This window comes from Acipenser ruthenus, chromosome 1, assembly GCF_902713425.1.
Source record: "Acipenser ruthenus chromosome 1, fAciRut3.2 maternal haplotype, whole genome shotgun sequence".
In the NCBI taxonomy this organism is placed as follows: domain Eukaryota; kingdom Metazoa; phylum Chordata; class Actinopteri; order Acipenseriformes; family Acipenseridae; genus Acipenser; species Acipenser ruthenus.
This window is the reverse complement of record NC_081189.1, coordinates 89430688-89450391: the sequence shown is the minus strand read 5'-3', so window position 1 is coordinate 89450391 and position 19704 is coordinate 89430688. Positions and strand designations below refer to the sequence as shown.

Below are 19704 nucleotides of genomic sequence, written 5' to 3'. Positions count from 1 at the left end.
GTATACATTTCAAGAATCACAGTACAAGTATTAATACAATTAAGAGCAAGATAAAATACAGTGACTTTGGTTCTAGCAAGTACAAGTATATGACAAAATACGATTCAATAACGGAGCAGATAACAGTGTCAGTGATAGTTACATCAGGATATAATTAAATACAAAATACTACAGATTAAATAACACGTGTGACAGATTACAGTACTCTAAAATACAGGATTAAATGCAGTAAAATCGGGAGCAGATAAGTAAAGCACCTTAAGGAAGAGTGATAGAGGGAAGAGGAGTTCTACAGGTGCTGTCTGAAGAGGTGAGTCTTGAGGAGGCGCCGGAAGTTGGTCAGAGACTGGGCAGTCCTGACATATGTAGGAATGTCATTCCACCACTGCGGGGTGAGGGTGGAGAAGGAGCGGGCTCTGGAGGCAGGGGAGCGTAGAGGAGGTACAGCCAGTCTTCTAGTGCAGGAGGAGCAGAGAGGTCAAGTGGGGGTGTAGGGAGAGATGAGGGTCTGGAGGTGGCTGGGTGCAGTCTGGTCAAGGCATCTGTAGGCGAGTACAAGAGTCTTGAACTGGATGCGAGCGGTGATCGGGAGCCAGTGGAGTGAGCGGAGCAGTGGAGTTGCGTGGGAGAATCGAGGCAGAGAGAACACCAGGCGGGCAGCAGAGTTCTGGATGAGCTGGAGCGGACGGGTGGCGGACACAGGGAGGCCAGCCAGGAGGGAGTTGCAGTGGTCAAGGCGGGAGAGTACCAGGGCCTGGACCAGGAGCAGGGTGGCATAGTTGGTGAGGAAGGGTCGGATTCTTCGTATGTTGCTCAGGGAGAATCGGCAAGTGCGTGCGTGTTTTAAAAGGTACTCTGCTCATTCCTTCCCTCTAGATTTCCCTCTAGATCAGAGGTTTTTCCTCCAGATCTGGCAACGTGGCTTTGCCAAATCAGATTGTCCAGTTTTGTTCGGTCTCATGAAATGATGCCTTTTTTAATGTCACATCTCCCCGCAGAGCAATCACATGACCTTAACACTGACCTATTACCAGAGCGCTCACTCTGAGTCCCGCCTCCAGATAGACAATCTGTCAGCTGTGATTTGCAAATTTGTGTTTTGATTGACAGTCCGCCAATACTACCTTGCTACGGTTTATGTTTCTAATCCCAGTAGAGTAGTCGGCACCAAATATATTTTTTACATCTAGTCATTACAGTGGGCTTAGAAAAAAAAGACTTAATAATAATAAACAACTTTATTTTGTATAGCGCCCTTAAAAGCAATCATCTCGGAGCGCTTCACAATTAATAGTACAGAAATAAAATAAAAAGATTATACATAAAAAAGCACAAGGAAATAAAACAATCATAAAAATCATAAAAACTCTTTAAATTAGCTTTAAAAACACTCAAAGAAGCTGAGTCCCTGATCTCTAGTGGAATTGAGTTCCATAATTTGGGGGCATAACAACAGAAGGCCCCGTCGCCCATAAAGCGCAGGCGAACAGGCGGGACACACAGAAGTCTGAGATCAGCAGAGCAGAGGTTGCGAGTGGGAGTGGGACTTGGGGCTGGGTCCCCCCACCCCCAAAGGCTGGACTCTGGGCTTATGCACATACTCTGCTGTAAATCCATTGGTCTAACGCCACATCCATGCATAACAAGATGCCTGAAAGGATGTGCAAGGCTGCCTGACCCTGCTTGTCTGGCAGGCTTCCTCCCAGATGTAAAGAGTCAGCTTTGGCCTGTATTGTGCTCTTCTCTTTTTAAGCCTGATTTGGTACCAAACCGTGATGGTCATGGGGATTTTGTTTCTCAAGCAAATTGGGAGAATGTTTTTGCTTACATGACAAGCTGTGTTTTTGGGTATTGGAATACAAAATGGTGCCAATCATAAAGAAGAAAAAACTGTGTGAATCTACACATGGACATTTGTTGTTGTACATGTTTTGGTGTAAATCAGGGCACCTTCAAATCAGCACTTCCCTATAGCAGCACACATTTCTCTCTCTACCCAGAATGCACAATTTAAACTGTAAAAAAATAATAATAATAATCTGCGATCAACTCTTTTATTTGATTAATTAAATATGATATTTATTTTAAAGAGCATTAGCAGGCCATATAAACCTACATATTTAGTATTTTATTATTTTCTAAGCATGACAGGGCTGGAAATAAGACTCCCATTACATAGCAGTTTTATCCATTCCTGGTTTTAATATGATTTTAAGAACACACCTTAGCTTGTTACCTAGACACTGTGGCATATCAAGCTTGTATTAACACCTGGAATCTCCTGAAACTGCTATGCAATAGGAGACTAATTTCCACCCCTACATTAAAATACTGGTACTGACCTCTAGCGTGGCTGACCATTGTAATGAGTTTGTTGGTTCCAGCTTTGCTGTACAGGGCCTGGTTGACTTTAATCGGGTTGTTTTATGGAAAACCCTCTTGCTGTTGCTCGATTTACAGTCTGACTCGAATCATCAACAAAATATATTCAGACATTCATATACTGTATAAATCCAGTATGATTTCATTAAAAGGCTCCTGTATTTTTATAGTTGTATCCTTAATTGTAATCTCCACACAGGTATTCGAAAGTATTTAAAGTATTTTAAAGGATTTTTATTTTTCGGGTGTATGTATCTAGCTCCACTGCCATACAACAGTACTGTTCTGTATTATAAATGCAACAACATATATACTGCAAACCAATATTTGATTAAGGTGTTTTTCTGATAACAATAATGGTGTAATACATATTGACTGATGTGAAATGAAATTACAAAAATGTGTTTCACATGAAGTAGCACTTAAACACGCAAACACTATTAACTTCTAGAAACAATACAATGCTGTAAAATATACTTAATTGGACTTGTGTAACTATGTGTACCTGCCAGACAGCAACAGCTCTGTGAAAATTGTAAGTGTAGCTTTTGTGCTGTGAAGTAAAGAGAGTTCCTCCAGAAGGTGCCCTGTTACTGTTGCCCTGTTACTGTTGCCCTGAGCCACTGTGAAAATAATTACTCGAAATGTATTGAAAAACAGGTCTAGCTCCTTTGCAATTTTAATCAGCATATGTAATTGCCCTGCACTGTTTCTAGGTAAAATGATTGGCGTATTTTGAAGGGTTTACAGTTTGTGCAGACAATTTGAAAGGCCAGGTAAAATGTTACCGGGAAACGTCATAAACAGTGGAAGAGAAATGCATGTGTGTAAGTTACTGGCATGCGGAGAAATTGATCTATATCTGAATTTAAAGAAGCTCCCATTAGCTGATCCTGTTGTAAAAAAATGTTTCTATAATGCACAAGGTGGAATGACCAACGTTTGGTGTTTTGTTGTCTTCTAGGTAAAATGTTCGAGACAGCTCGTTCACTGGGGACCCTACAAAGCAGTCTTGTACAGTACACAGGCGCTCTCTAATGGTAAGAGCTTCTCATGCAGCTTCAGTGGGAACTCCTTAGCTGCCATTTGTTACATATGATGGAATTAAAGGACTATCAAATACATTATCTAGGTAAACATGACCTCTAATGTTGTCATTGGGATGGCATTCTGAATATGAATGACCCACTTGCTCAAGATGCCTGTTTTTTTATTATTATTATTATTTATTTATTTATTTCTTAGCAGACGCCCTTATCCAGGGCGACTTACAGTTGTTACAAGATATCACATTATTTTTACATACAATTACATTATTTTTTATATACAATTACCCATTTTTACAGTTGGGTTTTTACTGGAGCAATCTAGGTAAAGTACCTTGCTCAAGGGTACAACAGCAGTGTCCCCCACTGGGGATTAAACCCACAACCCTCCGGTCAAGAGTCCAGAGCCCTAACCACTACTCCACACTGTTGCATTGAATACAAGTCTGGTAAAAGCAGGTGGGCACTAGCAGTCCAAGTGACAGTAAAGACAGACTTTACTGTTTTATTATTTAAAGCTTTCATAGGAGTTCAAATTGACCTATTTTATCAATTAATGATTTCCTATTTGCTGGAATGATGGGAGAGTCAAGTGGTTCATAGGAGACAGTGATTGGAGATTCATGAAGTGTGGTTATAAACAAAAGTATTGAGAATAGTGTAGCACAGCGTATCACTTGTATCACATGTAGATAATGGTATAATGTAGGCCATCTTTATTGTTGTATAGTATGTCACTTTTTTTAAATTAAATCTGTTCTGTTTTCTTTTTCAGATATCATGGTGGAATACAGACATGGCCTCCCAATCATTTCTCTGCCGCTCCCCTCATGGAGAGAAAGGTGTCAGTTCTCGATCAAGCCAATGCTCATGACTGTGGGAGACTTTCTTCACTACATCAGGGACGAGGACAAAGGGATTGACCGTGCAACCATATTGAACACAGGTGACGTCCTTACATACACTTCCCAGTGGCACTGTACGTTTTCATAATTGATGCCACCAGCAGTTTCAGTACATTTTAACACCACCCTTGACTCATAAAATCGGTAACACTGAAATTAAGTTTAGGTAATGTTCCCCACAGGGCAGGCATTTGTCCTTTAGGGGCCACTAGCTTGCCGATATCCCATGTCCGACCCCCAGTAAATCATTGCTTATGGGGCAATGTAGTGAACTCATACAGAGAGACGTATATCTCCTGTAACACCAGATAGAAGACTTGGTCCCAGGCTTTCTATACAGTAAGTGACTTGGTTCTGTCTGTATGCAGTACATTGTATTTCTTGAGTAAAGCCTCTCTACTTGTCTTGGCATATAAAGCACTGTATAAGTTGTAGTACCTCTTTGAAATATTTCCGCAGGACCTAAGATGACAGAGAAGTTCTCTAGAAGTGACATGCAGACACTTACTTTTATTAAAATATTTTCCCACAGACGGTGTACAAGTATCAGTCACTACAACCATGGACACTTTGCTGATGAACAACTTTCAGCTGCTTATCAATGACATCACCTATAACGTGCATCCTCCAGTTAGAGGTAATCTCTTCATTTTCCTTCACACATTTTTGTACATTTAATTCAATATGTCTACCTAACTATGTTGGGACATTTTTTTTCTTTTTTTTCTTAAGGTTATTGTGTGCATTCCAACATTTAGAACTGGTTGGTGTGCAAAGCCCAGGCTTTATTGTGCAGTGGGTTAATGCACTAGCAATTTTACCTCTGGACTGCTTTGGATCAATATTATAAACATTAATGAGGCATATTTAGGATAGGATAGGAGACTGAATTAGTGGCCCTCAAGGGCAGACATGAGATGCATTGCCTCCACATGAGTTATCCCTGCATCGTGGATAAAGTCTTCAGTGCTTAGACTTCAACATTTTCCATAAATGCCAAAATCAATCACTGTGCACAAAAAAAAAAAGAAAAATGTAATTTTAAAGAAACTGCAAACTGCATCCTTCCACTAACCTGAGGGGAATGTCCTTATTAGAGGATCATAAGAACCTAAATAATCAATTCTGCACATTCCCTTATGAAGAATTAAGGATGAATCAGTTTTTTGTTAAACAAACCAGTGTTCTAAACTTTCAAAGGTAAGCTCTTCCTGTATGTTATTGTAACTGGTTCACATGCTTTTCTAAAACAGATTGATCACAAAAAAAAAACATTGCATTAACATGTGATGGCTAATCTAAACCCCCAAAGTACTGTAACCTACAATAAAATGTTGTAAAACATCCTCTGCGCCGAGGTTATATTGTGAATGTGTGAGAAAAGGCTAATGAGTCTCCACTGCATTCATGATTTAAAGGAGGTCTATGCAACTGACCCGTCACACCATTCTGGGCCCCAATCAGACGACTCAATGATACACTGAACAATGCTGTGAGCAATGTAATGCACAGATTGACTTGAAGCCGCATGCAGACAAACACCCAAATGAAATGTCTGTATTTGTGTATGTCCCGTTGAACAGAGGTGGTAAGCAGGGAGCATGTCACACAAATGGAAGATGTGAAGACCATTGTCCACAGGCTGCATGTGGCTCTGCACCTGCCCACTCATCAACTGTTCAAGGAGAGGGAGCTCCTGGATAAGCTGGCTGATATAAAACAGCAGCTGCACCCTTTAGAAGAGGTAAATGTTCCTGATTTGTTATGGGAACTGAACTGTCCTGGTATACTCTGAATTGAACACCGTAATATCTGGTTCAACAAACTAGTAATATTTTCACACAGATGCTAGTAACATTGTTTTGAGGAAATGATAAACTAACCTGAGCTTGTGTTTACTGATGGACTCAGAAAATACCATACTTTTTTTTCCCCCCAGTTCCCTTATAGGATCACTTTGTATTTCATTTTCTTTACTTACAGTTTTTGTTTAGTTGAAGTATGTTAGTTTGCCCAAATTTTATGTAAAACTTGTAAGAAAACATGTTGGTACAAAAGCATGAGGGGTTGAATAGCACTGTTGAATCACTTGTTTTACACAGAGCTGTTCCTTTACTATCAATGTAATTTGTGCTGTGGTGGTGTTCTGACAGATGAAAAGTCGTTTAATTCGTAAAGCTGAGGCAAGGACGACGAGACTGCTGTGGGCTGGATTGGCTATTCTGTCTGTTCAGGGAGGAGCCCTTTCCTGGCTCACCTGGTGGGTTTACTCCTGGGATATCATGGAACCTGTCACCTACTTCATCACATACGGGAGTGCCATTGGCTTTTACTCCTACTTCATCCTCACAAAACAGGTAATAAAACTATTTCCAACCCACATCTACTATTGGTATCAAAAAAACAACCTTGCATGTAATCATTTTCAACTTTAAAGTGGCAGTGTTGCCATTTTGCTCATTCCATTTTTTTCCATGATTGACGCACGCGTCCTCCGAAACGTGTCCCTGCCAAGCCGTATTTTTTTCACACTGCGGATCCACAGCAAAGCCATCTGACCTGTAGTGCCGGACCCGCAGGCGCCCTATCAGCCACAGGGGTCACTGGTGCGCAGTGAACCATAGATTGCCCTGCCGACCTAAGCCCTCCCTACCCAGGCGGCGCTCGGCCAATTGTGTACTGCCCCCTGGGAACTCCCAGTGATGTGAAATGTTACACGTGGATTTGATAAGTAAATGTTACACGTGGTTACACGTGGATTTGATAAGTAGAGCGGTCAAACATTATTTTAGATTTATGCTAAGAAATAATAATAATAATAATAATAATAATAATAATAATAATATAAAAAGGATAACGTTTGCAAACAGTTTTTATTTCACTTAAATGACAGCACCCATGCAGTATGGCTTGCCTACTTGATTACTGAAGATGAGCAGTAGCCTACCGTTTTATTGATATAATGTCACTGTCTAGGGCCCCACACAGACCAACGCCGGCCCTGCAGCCACTTGTTGATTTAACATCAATGCATTTGTGGTTTAGTGGCGAGGTACTTTACCTAGATTGCTCCAGTAAAAATCCAACTGTATAATGGGTGATTGTATGTAAAAATAATGTGTAAAAAATAATGTAATTGTATGTAAAAAAATAATGTGATATCTTGTAACAATTGTAAGTCGCCCTGGATAAGGGCGTCTGCTAAGAAATAAATAATAAATGGTCGTCAATGACCATAGCCTGGATTCGAACCTGCGATCTCCAGGCTATAGGGCGCATCCTGCATTCCACGCGGAGCGCCTTTACTGGATGCGCCACTTGGGAGCTCCCAAAGGTAGCTTATCTGTTGGGACAAAAGCTTCCTGACCCCCTTGGAACCTGCTTTTCAAAGTCTCTCCGATCCAAATAGGCATGCATCTGCTATTGCATGCAGGAATAGGAGGTTCTCTTTTCAAGTACGAAATGTAACCATTACCGAATAGGTATATACCTCCTGAAGACCCGAATCCTCAATAATAAGTCTTAAGATTAAAAAAATGCCATTTTCAATTGACACAATTTTATTCCATGACCACCCTACTATTCACCATCTTTATTCACCATCTTTATTCACCATCTTTATTCTCTTTTTGTGAACTGGATGTTTCAAATCTACCAACATATCAATGTTGGAAACCAATGTGAAAAATGCTCAGGTAAAACAGATTCCCGCTTTGAGAAGACTGAAGATGCACGACTGGCTCAAAAAGCAGCTGTGGTATACAATATTTAGGATTCAGGTCTTTTAGAAGGTAAATACGCACTTGGTAATGGTTACAGTTCTGTTATGATAATACTTTGATTTTATGGAACTTAAGTAGTTTATCCAACATATAAAATGTTGGTCTACACTGGGCTTTAAATGAACCATATCTATCTGTTCTTAAATTAACAAGACAATTATCAGCAAAGTGCCTAGGTAATGAAATATTTCTGCTTCCTATCTCTCCTCTCGTTTTGTTCAATAGGACTATGTTTACCCAGACTTTAAAGACCGACAGTTCTTGCATTACTTCTACCGAGGAGCCAAGAGACAGCGTTTTGATGTTGAGAAGTACAACAAACTGAGGGAGGAGTTGGCTATGGTACAGCATTTGCATTTATTCATTTTCTTAACTTTGCTGGTCCATTTTAAAAACAAAGTGTCTCCGACAAAATCCTCAAGGCATAAAATACAGTACTGTAAATTAAAATGCTGCAATGGTTAAATATTGTTATATGTAAGTTTTAGTTTTATGCAGACACAAATTGAGATAGCAACCATTTTGAAACGACATTTCTTGGGTGTACTAGCCAAGTAATTGTGTGAGGGATGTCCTGTTATGCAAAAAAAACCCCAAAAAAACCACAATATGCAGAGATTTGTCTTAATTGAATGACTGGTGTGATGAGACTTTTTTTATTTCTAAGTTTGCTTAAGAGAACAGATTAATAATGGAATTGAATCAAACACAATTTAAAAGATAAATGTGTTGCTCACAATATAATGTTTTATACATGTAGTAAAACTCGTAATTAAATGGTCAGCTGTTTTCACAAGCCAGTAAATCCTAGAATAGATTTTTATTAATACAATTAATAAGCAGGGGATAATAAGTAAACACAAATATTTGGTCCCTTTTTGACCAGTTAGTTCAAGTGTCACTGTGCAAATAAACTGCTCATGATTTCCCTCATTACCACTAATTACCATTGACACTATTTTTGATTTTTATTATTTTCATATACATTGTGTAGGTAACTATGGAATGTTCGTTTTGTAGAAGTCTGTAGAAGTCTTTTATTTTTGCTTCTATTATGAACAAGTTGTCATCCTTTCTTTTTCAGGTTGAACAAGATCTAAAACGCCTTCGGGAACCACTCGAGTTACAACTTCCAATTAAGCAAATTGAAGGGAAAGAGTGACATGGCTCTGTGGTTTTGTGACAGCCCCCCCCCACCCACCCACCCCCCCCCCCCCCGTTCTATGAATAAAAGCAATTCTTTTGAAAATTAAAAACCCTGGTCAGTTTTTGGCAAATACATTATTATTAGGTTTTAGGGCTGTGTTCAAAGGTTTGTTCGCTAGCCAGGAATTCGAAGGTAGTTCTAAACCTTCGAAGGTTCATCAGGTGGCATTCACGCACAGTGTATATTATATTTATTTATTTATTTATTTATTTATTTATTTATTTATTGTGTCAACAGAAACCGTTTGAATACTATAAATCACACATTTATATGTCACTCACATGCAAAATTCAATCTTTTCATTTGAATAATGCATATTACTAAAACAAAACTTGTAATAAAATCCACTACCAAATCATTATATGTAGGAACTATACAGTGCCTATAGAAAGTCTACACCCCCTTTCAAAATGTTCACCTTTTTTTGCCTTATACCCTGGAATTAAAATGCATTAAAATAGTTTTGTTTTTTTCATTTCTCTACACATCCTACCCCACAACTTCCAAGTGAAAAAAATATTCTAGAAATATGTAGAAAATTAGAGGTACAACTGCCAAGTTAAGTGGCAGTTGTACCTGTAGCAGTTGTATTGCTTCAGTAAAATATGTACTGAATACCTAGGGTACAAGACATTGTAAGAGAAGTGCTATGGTAGTATAAGTATGAAACACTAGTAATTTTAACTTTGAAAACTGAGCAACAGTTAATTAAGCATTTATACATGTCTTCGGCACTCATAAGCTCAATTCAATAAAGATTTTAATTTATTGTAAGGTAGGAAAATATATATTTAAAACCTTAGGGACTACACCTGTAACTCAAATAACATACAATTGTAACAAAGTAATGAAATTAATTCATTTGCACACCTGATGGATTCTTACCTGAATTATGAAGATCTTTGGCTTTCCTACCAAGCTTTGGCATTTGTGAAATTATATCATTGTTGTAATCAATGTACTATAGTACATAGTGTAAAATGTAAAATATGACTATTTGTTTAGCAGTTATAACCAGTTCTGGATGTTAAATAGGTACTTTTACACAGATTTGAATGAGGGAATCAAAGAACAAAAAGAATAAGTAATAAGAATAAGTAATGTTAGTAAATTCATTTGGAATTGGAAGTGTCGGGGTAACGCACAGAAACACACACACACCATTTGGTTAAACCCTCTACCACCTGATTTATAAAATATTCTCCCTATTTGGCTTAACTGTTATTACAGCTGTGGATGTGATTCTAATGGCTTGAAGTACAAGGTAAGTTATTTGGAAGCAATTCCAATGTATTACAGAATAGTTTTTCTACAATTGAGCCAAAGTTCTGCCCTGTTTACCCGAGAGCTGCAATTATGGAGAATTAATGAGCAGTTTTGCATATTGAGTCCTATCTAAATTAGGTCATAAGTTGTTCTCTTAGCATTTGATTACTAAAAGAAAAGAACAAAAAAGATGCTTTTACCTCTTATAGAAGGAGTTGTTTTCTGTAACGTTTTCTTCAAGTTGTAATGAAAGAAAAGAAAGACTGATGACCCATTTTACATGCAAAAGTGTTTTTTTTTTTCGGTCACAATTTAAAAGAAGGCCTGTAGTGCCCCATGTTATGTTATATTATTTATATAGGTTATACATTATTACTGTAGTCTTTTGAAGCTTCTTGTTAAATTTTATCTCAATACAAACACTCTCAAAACCTAAACAAATGTGGAAAAACATGGACTTTGTAAATAAAGTAAACTATAAAACAGAGAGCACAATACCCACCTTTTATTACTCTTGAATGTAGGTTGACTATCTTATTTAATTGTCCCTAAAAATTGAAATACACATTTTTTAATGTTTTTATCCATATTTAGTTTTCTGTTACATTTTCAATTGGCTTGAACATGTAAGGGTGAAGATGAAAGTGGGATTGACTTTATGGCAGCAAGACTTAGGCAACTCAGTTGTTTTCTTCAATGGAATAACCATTATTTTTAAACTGAGATTATTATTATTATTATTATTATTATTATTATTATTATTATTTATTACATTATGTTCAAAGCATTTATTACTTTCAAAACACTCTTACACGTACATTTTTACAGTTCCCTTTGTGTGTGTGTATGTGTTTTTTGTTTTACTGCCTTGCAGTTTAAAAAAAAAAAAATAGAAGCATGATTCTTCCACCGGGACCCAGCTCTGCTGTGTCCCGCTGTTGAGTTGAATCAGCCAGCTTGTTTCAGCCCGCCTACTCGGCGCACTTGGCCACCCGCCTGGCGTGGTGAATGTGTTTCTCTCATAGCTGAATTGCTGTGTGTGTAACTGTCTATATTTTCCTATTACTGCCTTTGCAGTACACTTTTCTTCCTGCCTAACACGCCACAGCTCCTTGAGCCTGTGCTCCACTCCGGCATACGCTACATGCTGCCCTGTTGTGTGACTGCACGCGGTCCAGAACCAGGTTATCACCGTGCTGCACCGTGCACTCCCCTGTACTTCTCTCCTGATAGCCTACCGCAGCCACTCGAGTCTGCGTATCCACCCCGGTGTATGCTATGCGCTACCCCGGGTTGTGTTGACTACACACGTTTAAGGCTAGGCGCCTCTCGATGCTTCAGCGCCCTCGGTGCTTAGACGCTCCATGCCTCGGTGCTGCAGCACTCACCGAGAATGCAAGGTGTCTCGGCAGGTAGCCTCAATGCTCCCCTCCTGTACTCTAGTACAGGAGAGAACGAGACACTGGAGTCCACCATACTTGCCAGGCTGTCCCGCCGGGCGAATAGTTTATCACACAGGAAATATCTCCGCTTCGCCTTTCAGGGGCGCGTCTTTGTTTTCCGTGCTGCCATTCGGCCTCTCCTTTGCCCCCTGCACATTTTCAAAGTGCATGGATGCCACCTTAGCTCCCTTGTGGCTGCAAGGGATCAGGGTGATGAATTACCTGGGCGACTGGTTGATTTGTTCCCAGTCCCAGGAAGGAGCAGTGGCTCACATAGCGATTCCATCGGCTGACAGTGTCTCGCCTATGCTGGAAAGCACTACACTGGTGGAGGCAAGCCCCTCACCTGAGCAAAGGCGTAAGGATGGAAGTGATTTACAACCATCAAGTGGAGACGACAGACACATCCAACTCCGGTTGGGGGATGGTCTGGGCAGGCAGAAAAGCAGTTCATCTTGCTCTGCAACATTCTTCCCTGTGCTCTGCAAAAAACATGTCCTTGTCCGCATGGACAACATGTCAGTAGTTGTGTACATGAACCACCAGGGAGGGCTACAGTCCCCGGGGTTACACCGCATAGCCTTTTGGTTGCTGATCTGTCCCGCCTATACCGCTGCTTCCTGCCTTCCTGTAGAAGGTCAGGAGAGACAAGGTGACAGTTCTCCTGGTGACCCCCAGATGGCCTAGGAGAATCTGTTTTTCGAAACTCTGCCAGCTGCTGCGAGGCCAGGCCTGGGAGATCCCACTGCACATGGATCTCCTCAGTCAGGCAAAAGGCAACCTCTGGCACCCAGAACTGGGCAGATTACAACTGTGGGTCTGGCCCCTGAACGGGACCATCTGTCCTCCTTTGGGCTGTCAGACGCAGTAGTCCGTACACTGCAGAACGCTAGGGCTTCTTCCACAAGAGCGTTGTACGCCTACAAGTGGAAATATTTCCAAAATTGGTGCATGGCCAGAGGCCATGATCCCATTTATTAGCAATTATTTACAGTTTCTGCAAGCTCTGCTAGAGGCAGGTAAATCCCCCCCTCTACATTGAAAGTGTACCTAGAAGCCATATCTGCATGCCATTTTCCCATTGATTCAGTATCCCCGGGCGCTTATATACTGGTGACTCGCTTTCTAACAGGTGTTCGGCGGTTACGTCCTCCTATAAAGGAAGTCCTCCCCGAATGGAGTCTAGATGTCGTACTGGAGGCTTTCACTAAGACCCTGTTTGAGCCCATACATTCCATAGAGCTGAAGTATCTCTCCATGAAGACAGCCTTTCTATTAGCTATCACCTCCGCTAAACGGGTCAGTGAACTACAGGCACTGTCTGTGCACAGTTCCTGTGTGCGTATTTGGGACAGTGGAAACGGTGTCGTTGCGCACGAACCCTACTTTCCTACCTAAGGTGATTACAGCTTTTCAGTTGAATCAATCAGTGGAACTAGAGGTTTTGCATCCCCCTCCCTTTGCGAAGGAGACGGATAGGAAGTTGAATTCCCTCTGCCCGGTTCAAGCATTGAGAGGTTATGTGGATAGAACAAGTGTGCTGCTTCAGTCTGACCAGCTCTTCATCCGTCATGGTGAAAGGACCCGAGGTCAAGCCCTCTCTAAGCAGTGACTGTCCCATTGGATTGTGGACATAGTTTCGACTGTGTATACTAATGCCCGCCTGCCCCCACCTGAGAGGGTGGCCATGCACTCTACCAGAGGTGTGGCTACGTCATGGGCCCCCTTCAGAGGTGCCTCATTGATCGATATTTTTGCTGCGGCTAGCTGGGCTACTCCACATACTCCACATACATTTACCAGGTTCTACCAACTTAATGTCATAGATTCGTGCAGTGACTATTTATTACCTCGGGGGGCGGGACTGAGGACGTCACTCCACGGAGGGGCCTATCGGCAGCTTTGATATAAAATGCTCCACCTTCTCTCGACTCTCAGACTCTGACCTCTCCTCCCTGCTCCAGGGTCACAAACCCACCACGTGTGCCCAGGACCCCCTCCCCACTCACCTCTTCCAAGCTGTTGCTCCTGCTCTACTTCCCTTCATCTCCTCCCTTCTCCACACCTCTCTCCTTTCTGGTCTCTTTCCCTCTGCCTTCAAACAAGCCTCTATCACTCCACTCCTCAAAAAACCTACCCTCGACCCCACTTCCCTCCAGAGCTACCGTCCTGTCTCCCTCCTAACCTTCCTCTCCAAAACCATCGAGCGGGCTGTACACTGCCAGCTCTCTGCTTTTCTGTCCAACCACTCTCTGCTTGACCCTCTCCAATCTGGCTTCCGCTCTGCTCACTCCACTGAAACTGCCCTCCTGTCTGTCACCAACTCACTAAACTCTGCCTGAGCTGCGCCTCTCTCCTCTGTCCTAATTCTCCTCGACCTCTCTGCTGCCTTTGACACTGTCGATCACTCTATTCTACTATCCTCTCTCGCTGACCTGGGAATCTCTGGCACTGCTCTGGCCTGGTTCTAGAATCTCCAAAGTAGGCTTTCACTAAATTTGTTATTGTCATCAGTACACTGAAAAAATCAAATGCTGCCCAAAGAAGTTTATGTGGCACTGAACCATATGCATTTGCCAAGTCCACTAATGTCACATGGAGCTCCTTCATCTCCTTTTTAGCTGATTGAATTTGTTGCCAGATCACATTGATGTGTTCTAAGCATCCTGGGAAGCTTTTTGTACTGAAGTGTCAATGAAGCAGTTCTTTAATAGGTAAGTTGACAATCTTAATAGGGCAAAACTGACTGATGCTTGTAGAATCTAATTCTTTAGGTATAAAGACTCCACCTGCTCGGCGCCATGCTCTTGGTACAACCTGTTTTTCCCATGCCACTTTCATCAGTTTCCACAGGATTCGTAGAACTCCTGAAGTACTCTTGTACACTGTACGGAACTCCATTAGGCCCTGGAGATGATGAAGCCCTTGCTTTTTTCACAGCTTGCTCTACTTCTTTCCACTTAGATGCACAGTCCTCCATTTGGTATTCTGGTGGATTGACAGGTGGGATGTCTGAAGGAATTGACATAGGCACCTGCCTTTTTGAATCTGTATGTGTTTCCTCCAAATATGCTTTTAGTGTGTCATTCTTCTCATTGGTGAATAACTTCTATACAAATTTGAATGGGTCTTTATAAAAGTTAGATCTTGCACGCGCCTTCTTTTTGTAGCATTTCCGTAGGCGCTTGGCTCTGCGCAATGTTGCAAGCTTGTCTTTTATGACCCTTTGTAACAGATTGAGTCCCTCCTTCTGACTTTGTTCTGCTCTTATCCATTGCTTCCTCAGCTGTCTACTTTCTCTAAGCATTCAATCTCCTGCTGCCGTCTAGACTTTCCAGGAATAGTTTGTAATTTTTCCTTCCTTTTTTCAACTCCAAACCTCTCGCTTCCATATGCGTAGATGATGTCCCCAAATTTATCCAGCTTCTTTTCAACTTTTCCACTTAACCTTTCCAACGCAAAGCAGAGATCTGTGTTTACTGTGTCCCATGCAGTTTTTTCACAAGCTCTTGGACATTTAACTCCAGGCTTTTGCCTGTTGAGGTTCTTTTCTCTCTTATGCTGGTTTGTGTGACCGGGTTCACAAGGATCATTAGGTTCATCACTAACTGTATCCATGCAAGTCCTCCTCACATCTATGACTCGGGTACTGATATCCTGCGAACAGTGGTTTGCTTCCTGTCGCTGGATTTCATTCGACTGACTTGATTGACTTTGTAAGAAGTACAGATCAATGCAAGGCCCTTGTCCCTTCTCCCTCAAGCATTTCATTCTCCCTTGATGAAACCCCTGACCATTGTCCATTTCCGTTCCTAAGTGGTTAACTGTGTTGTCCAAAGTTGAGTCATCTTCCGCCCCTGCTCTCGCAGACTCTAGGGGTATTTTTCTCTTTAATTTCTTAGAAGCCTTGGGCGGGTGTCTCCAACATCCTGTAAACACAGAGCTGGTAACTAACCCTTGCCAGCCCCAATGGTATCTCTTTCCTCCTGTCAGCTGTCTCTCCAGGCTATCACAAGGTCTTTCCCTTGTTGCCAGCTGCACTATTCAAAGCAGTCACTAGACGTAAAATAAAGACAATTTTAAATTGCTGGTGTACTGTGTGAAAATCAGTGTGTGATTTTCCTGTGCTGAGTAGCACTCTAAATCTTAAATAGAATGTATACAATATACAATATATTGCCATTTTTATGTAGCAATTTTGCCTATACATGGAAGAACATTATTATTGGGCAGGTTAACCCTTTGCAGTCCATTTATTAAGTGCGCGTCAGGCGTGTCAGGTCCAATTTATATTCACACACGCAGTTAATTTTAGATGCGCTGTTTAAAAGTATTTTTTTCCACAGTCAAACGGGTTTAAAAGGCCCTGCATATCAACAAAGCACTCACTAGGCATCTCCAGCCCCGCCCCACCCTTTCGTTCGCTATCGCTTTCACATATGCTAAGAAATAAATAATAATAATAATAATAATAGTCGTACATACCGATCAATCATCTCCTGATCACTCGTTTTATCACCAAACTCCTCAATAATGCAATCCAAGTCATTATTTTATTACTATAACATCTCAAAAAAGCTCTGCAAATGTCTGTGATAGTCTCTGTGCGCTGATTCAGTAACAGCCAGCTTGTTTCCTTATGACCGCCCCTATGTAATGCCAGGGGCATGTATGACTAATCATGAGATATGCCTTCTTTTTATTTATCGGCTTGTCTCGGCTCCTGTCGCTCCCACTCGGCCATTGAATGGTTTTCTCGGCTTTTTCCAGAGAAAAAACTACTAGAAACCCGTTTTTTGAGTTTTTTTGATGATGTCGGACAGGGTCCGACAATGGATCGGATAGGAATAATTGCAATGTCGGACCAGGTCCGACAATGGACTGCAAAGGGTTAATTAATCCTACCCTCAGAGGTAATTTTGATACCAAAATTGTTAATTAGTGAGTGTGAATGCAAGCTAATCAGTATCTTCTTTTTTTTCTTTTTTTTATAAATGTAGTCATCGTCAATTCTTTTATCCCGGTTTTCTCCCCAATTTAGTATGCCCAATTATTATCTGTATCCTCGGCTCACCGCTCGCAACCCCACCGCCGACTCGGGAAACAGAGGCTGGAACACGCGTCCTCCGAAACGTGCTCCTGCCAAGCCGTCATTTTTCGCACTGCAGATCCACAGCAATGCCACCAGACCTATAGTGCCGGAGGACAACACAGATCTGGCGGCTCCACTGCAGAACCACAGGCGCCCTATCAGCCACAGGGGTCGCTGATGCGTGGTGAGCCGTGGATTCCCCTGCCGACCTAAGCCCTCCCTACCCGGGCAGCACTCGGCCAATTGTGCGCCACCCCCTAGGAACTCCCGGTCATGGTCGGCTGTGACATAGCCTGGATTCGAACCTGCGATCTCCAGGCTATAGGGCACATCCTGCACTCCGCGCGGAGCATCTTTACTGGATGCGCTACTTGGGAGTCCCTGCTAATCAGTATCTTCATTGCACACGTCTTCCTTATTTTATACATAAAATCCCTGGTGTCTGGAATATAGTGGAGGCAGTCGTATGACAGTGTACATGTCACATTTCAGCATTGGGCATGCAGGTTCCCGGGTTGGCCACAGTTCCAGCAGATGTGGGGCAGAGGGCTGTCTTGCTGCGGGTTGTTCATCGCCATAACCTTGCACAGCATCGTTATCTCCTGTAGTTGTGGTAACCCCGGGATGATGCTCTCTGATTCCCCCTCATGCAGATGTGCCTGGTGGACTACCACTCAGATTCGCGGTGGCATCTCCTCCCTGGTCACCTCCTTCCATTCCTGGGCTGACCACAAGGCAGTCTGCAGAGTCTGAGGTCAATGTAGTCGCAGATACAGTGGCTCTCAAAAGTATTCACCCCCCTTGGACTTTTCCATTTTATTGTGTTACAACATGGAATCAAAATGGATTTAATTAGGAGTTTTTGCCACTGATCAACACAAAAAAGTCCACAATGTCCAAGTGAAAAATAAAATCTACAAATTGTTCTAAATTAATTACAAATACAAAACAGAAAATAATTGATTGCATAAGTATTCACCCCCTTGAGTCAATATTTGGTAGAGGCACCTTTGGCAGCAATTACAGCCATGAGTCTATTTGGATAAGTCTCTGCCAGCTTTGCACATCTGGACACTGCAGTTTTTGCCCATTCTTCTTTGCGCCACTCCAGTGTGACTTTGGCTGTATGTTTGGGGTCATTGTCCTGCTGGAAGATGAATCTTCTCCCAAGTCCCAGGTCCCTTGCAGACTTCAGCAGGTTTTCCTCCAGGATTTCTCTGTACTTTGCTGCATCCATTTTGCCCTCTATCTTCACGAGCTTTCCAGGCCCTGACTCAGAGAAGTATCCCCATAGCATGATGCTGCCACCACCATGTTTCAAGGTAGGGATGGTGTTCTTAGGATGATGTGCGCCAAACATAGTGCTTAGCGTTGAGGCCAAAAAGCACTATTTTGGTCTCATCAGACCATAGAATCTTTTTCCACTTGGTCTCAGAGTCTCCCACATGCCTTCTGGCAAACTCTAGCCGAGATTTGATTTTTTGTGAAGCACCTGGGCTATTGTTGCCATATGCACAGTGTCTCCCAGCTCAGCTGTGGAAGACTGTAACTCCTTTAGAGTTGCCATAGGCCTCTTGGTGGCCTCCCTGACTAGTGTCCTTCTCGTCCGGATACTCAGTTTTTCAGGACGGCCTGTTCTAGACAGATTCACAGTTGTGCCATATTCTCTCCATTGCTTAATAAAGGACTTTACTGTGCTCCGGGGAATATTCAATGCCTTGGAAATGTTCTTATATCCTACCCCTGATTGGTGCTTTTGAAGAACCTTATTCCGGATTTGCTTTGAATGTTCCTTCGTCTTCATGATGTCGTTTTTGTTAGGAAAATGTACTAACCAACTGTGGGACCTCCCAGAGACAGGTGTATTTAACCTGAAATCATGTGAAACACCTTAATTGCACACAGGTGGACTCCATTCAACTAATTATGTGACTTCTAAAGACAATTGGTTGCACCAGAGCTTATTTAGGTATGTCATAGCAAAAGGGGTGAATACTTATACAATCAGTTATTTTCTGTTTTTTTTTTATTTGTAATTTGTAGATTTTATTTTTCACTTTGACATTCTGGACTTTTTTGTGTTGATCAGTGGCAAAAACTCCTAATTAAATCCATTTTGATTCCATGTTGTAACACAATAAAATGTGGAAAAGTCCAAGGGGGGTGAACACTTTTGAGAGCCACTGTACTTGCGCAGCTCCCCAGCTCCCAGCACCTCCACAAATTGGAGCCTTGGCTGTTCTTCTTGCTTCTGGTGGGAGGATCCCCCTCTAACTGAGGTGAGGCTAGCCTTCTGGGTCATCCAGACTGCCAAAGCGGCAGGCGAGCACCTCAGCTAGTGCTGCATAGTCTCCCAAGTTTGCAGGCGACAGGTTCAGCAGCTCTAGCTGAGCATCACCCCGCAGCACCACTGTCAGTTAGCCTGCCTTCTCAGCTGCATCCAAGCCACTCAGCTTTCCATCATTTCCACCTGTACTTGAAAGGCTTCCTAACTGCTGGAGCCGTCGAAGCTGGGGAGCTTCACTGCTGATGCGGCTTGCTCCTGGCTCTCCACGGCATCCTTGTTCACCACAGGGGCTGCC

The 19704-nt window shown here is 42.1% G+C and overlaps 1 protein-coding gene across 1 annotated transcript in view; it reads left to right on the top strand.

Moving 5' to 3' along the window:
* LOC117421059 (calcium uniporter protein, mitochondrial-like) overlaps nucleotides 1-9339 on the top strand; it is an 80889-nt gene extending 71550 nt beyond the window's left edge. Inside the window, exons 2-8 of the mRNA XM_059031816.1 lie at nucleotides 3347-3422; nucleotides 4204-4374; nucleotides 4866-4970; nucleotides 5917-6077; nucleotides 6487-6690; nucleotides 8341-8457; nucleotides 9200-9339. Of these exons, the coding sequence (XP_058887799.1) occupies nucleotides 3347-3422; nucleotides 4204-4374; nucleotides 4866-4970; nucleotides 5917-6077; nucleotides 6487-6690; nucleotides 8341-8457; nucleotides 9200-9277 (912 nt within the window). The 3' untranslated portion in view covers nucleotides 9278-9339. The remainder of the gene's footprint in view (nucleotides 1-3346; nucleotides 3423-4203; nucleotides 4375-4865; nucleotides 4971-5916; nucleotides 6078-6486; nucleotides 6691-8340; nucleotides 8458-9199) is intronic.
* The last annotated feature ends 10365 nt before the right edge of the window (nucleotides 9340-19704 follow it).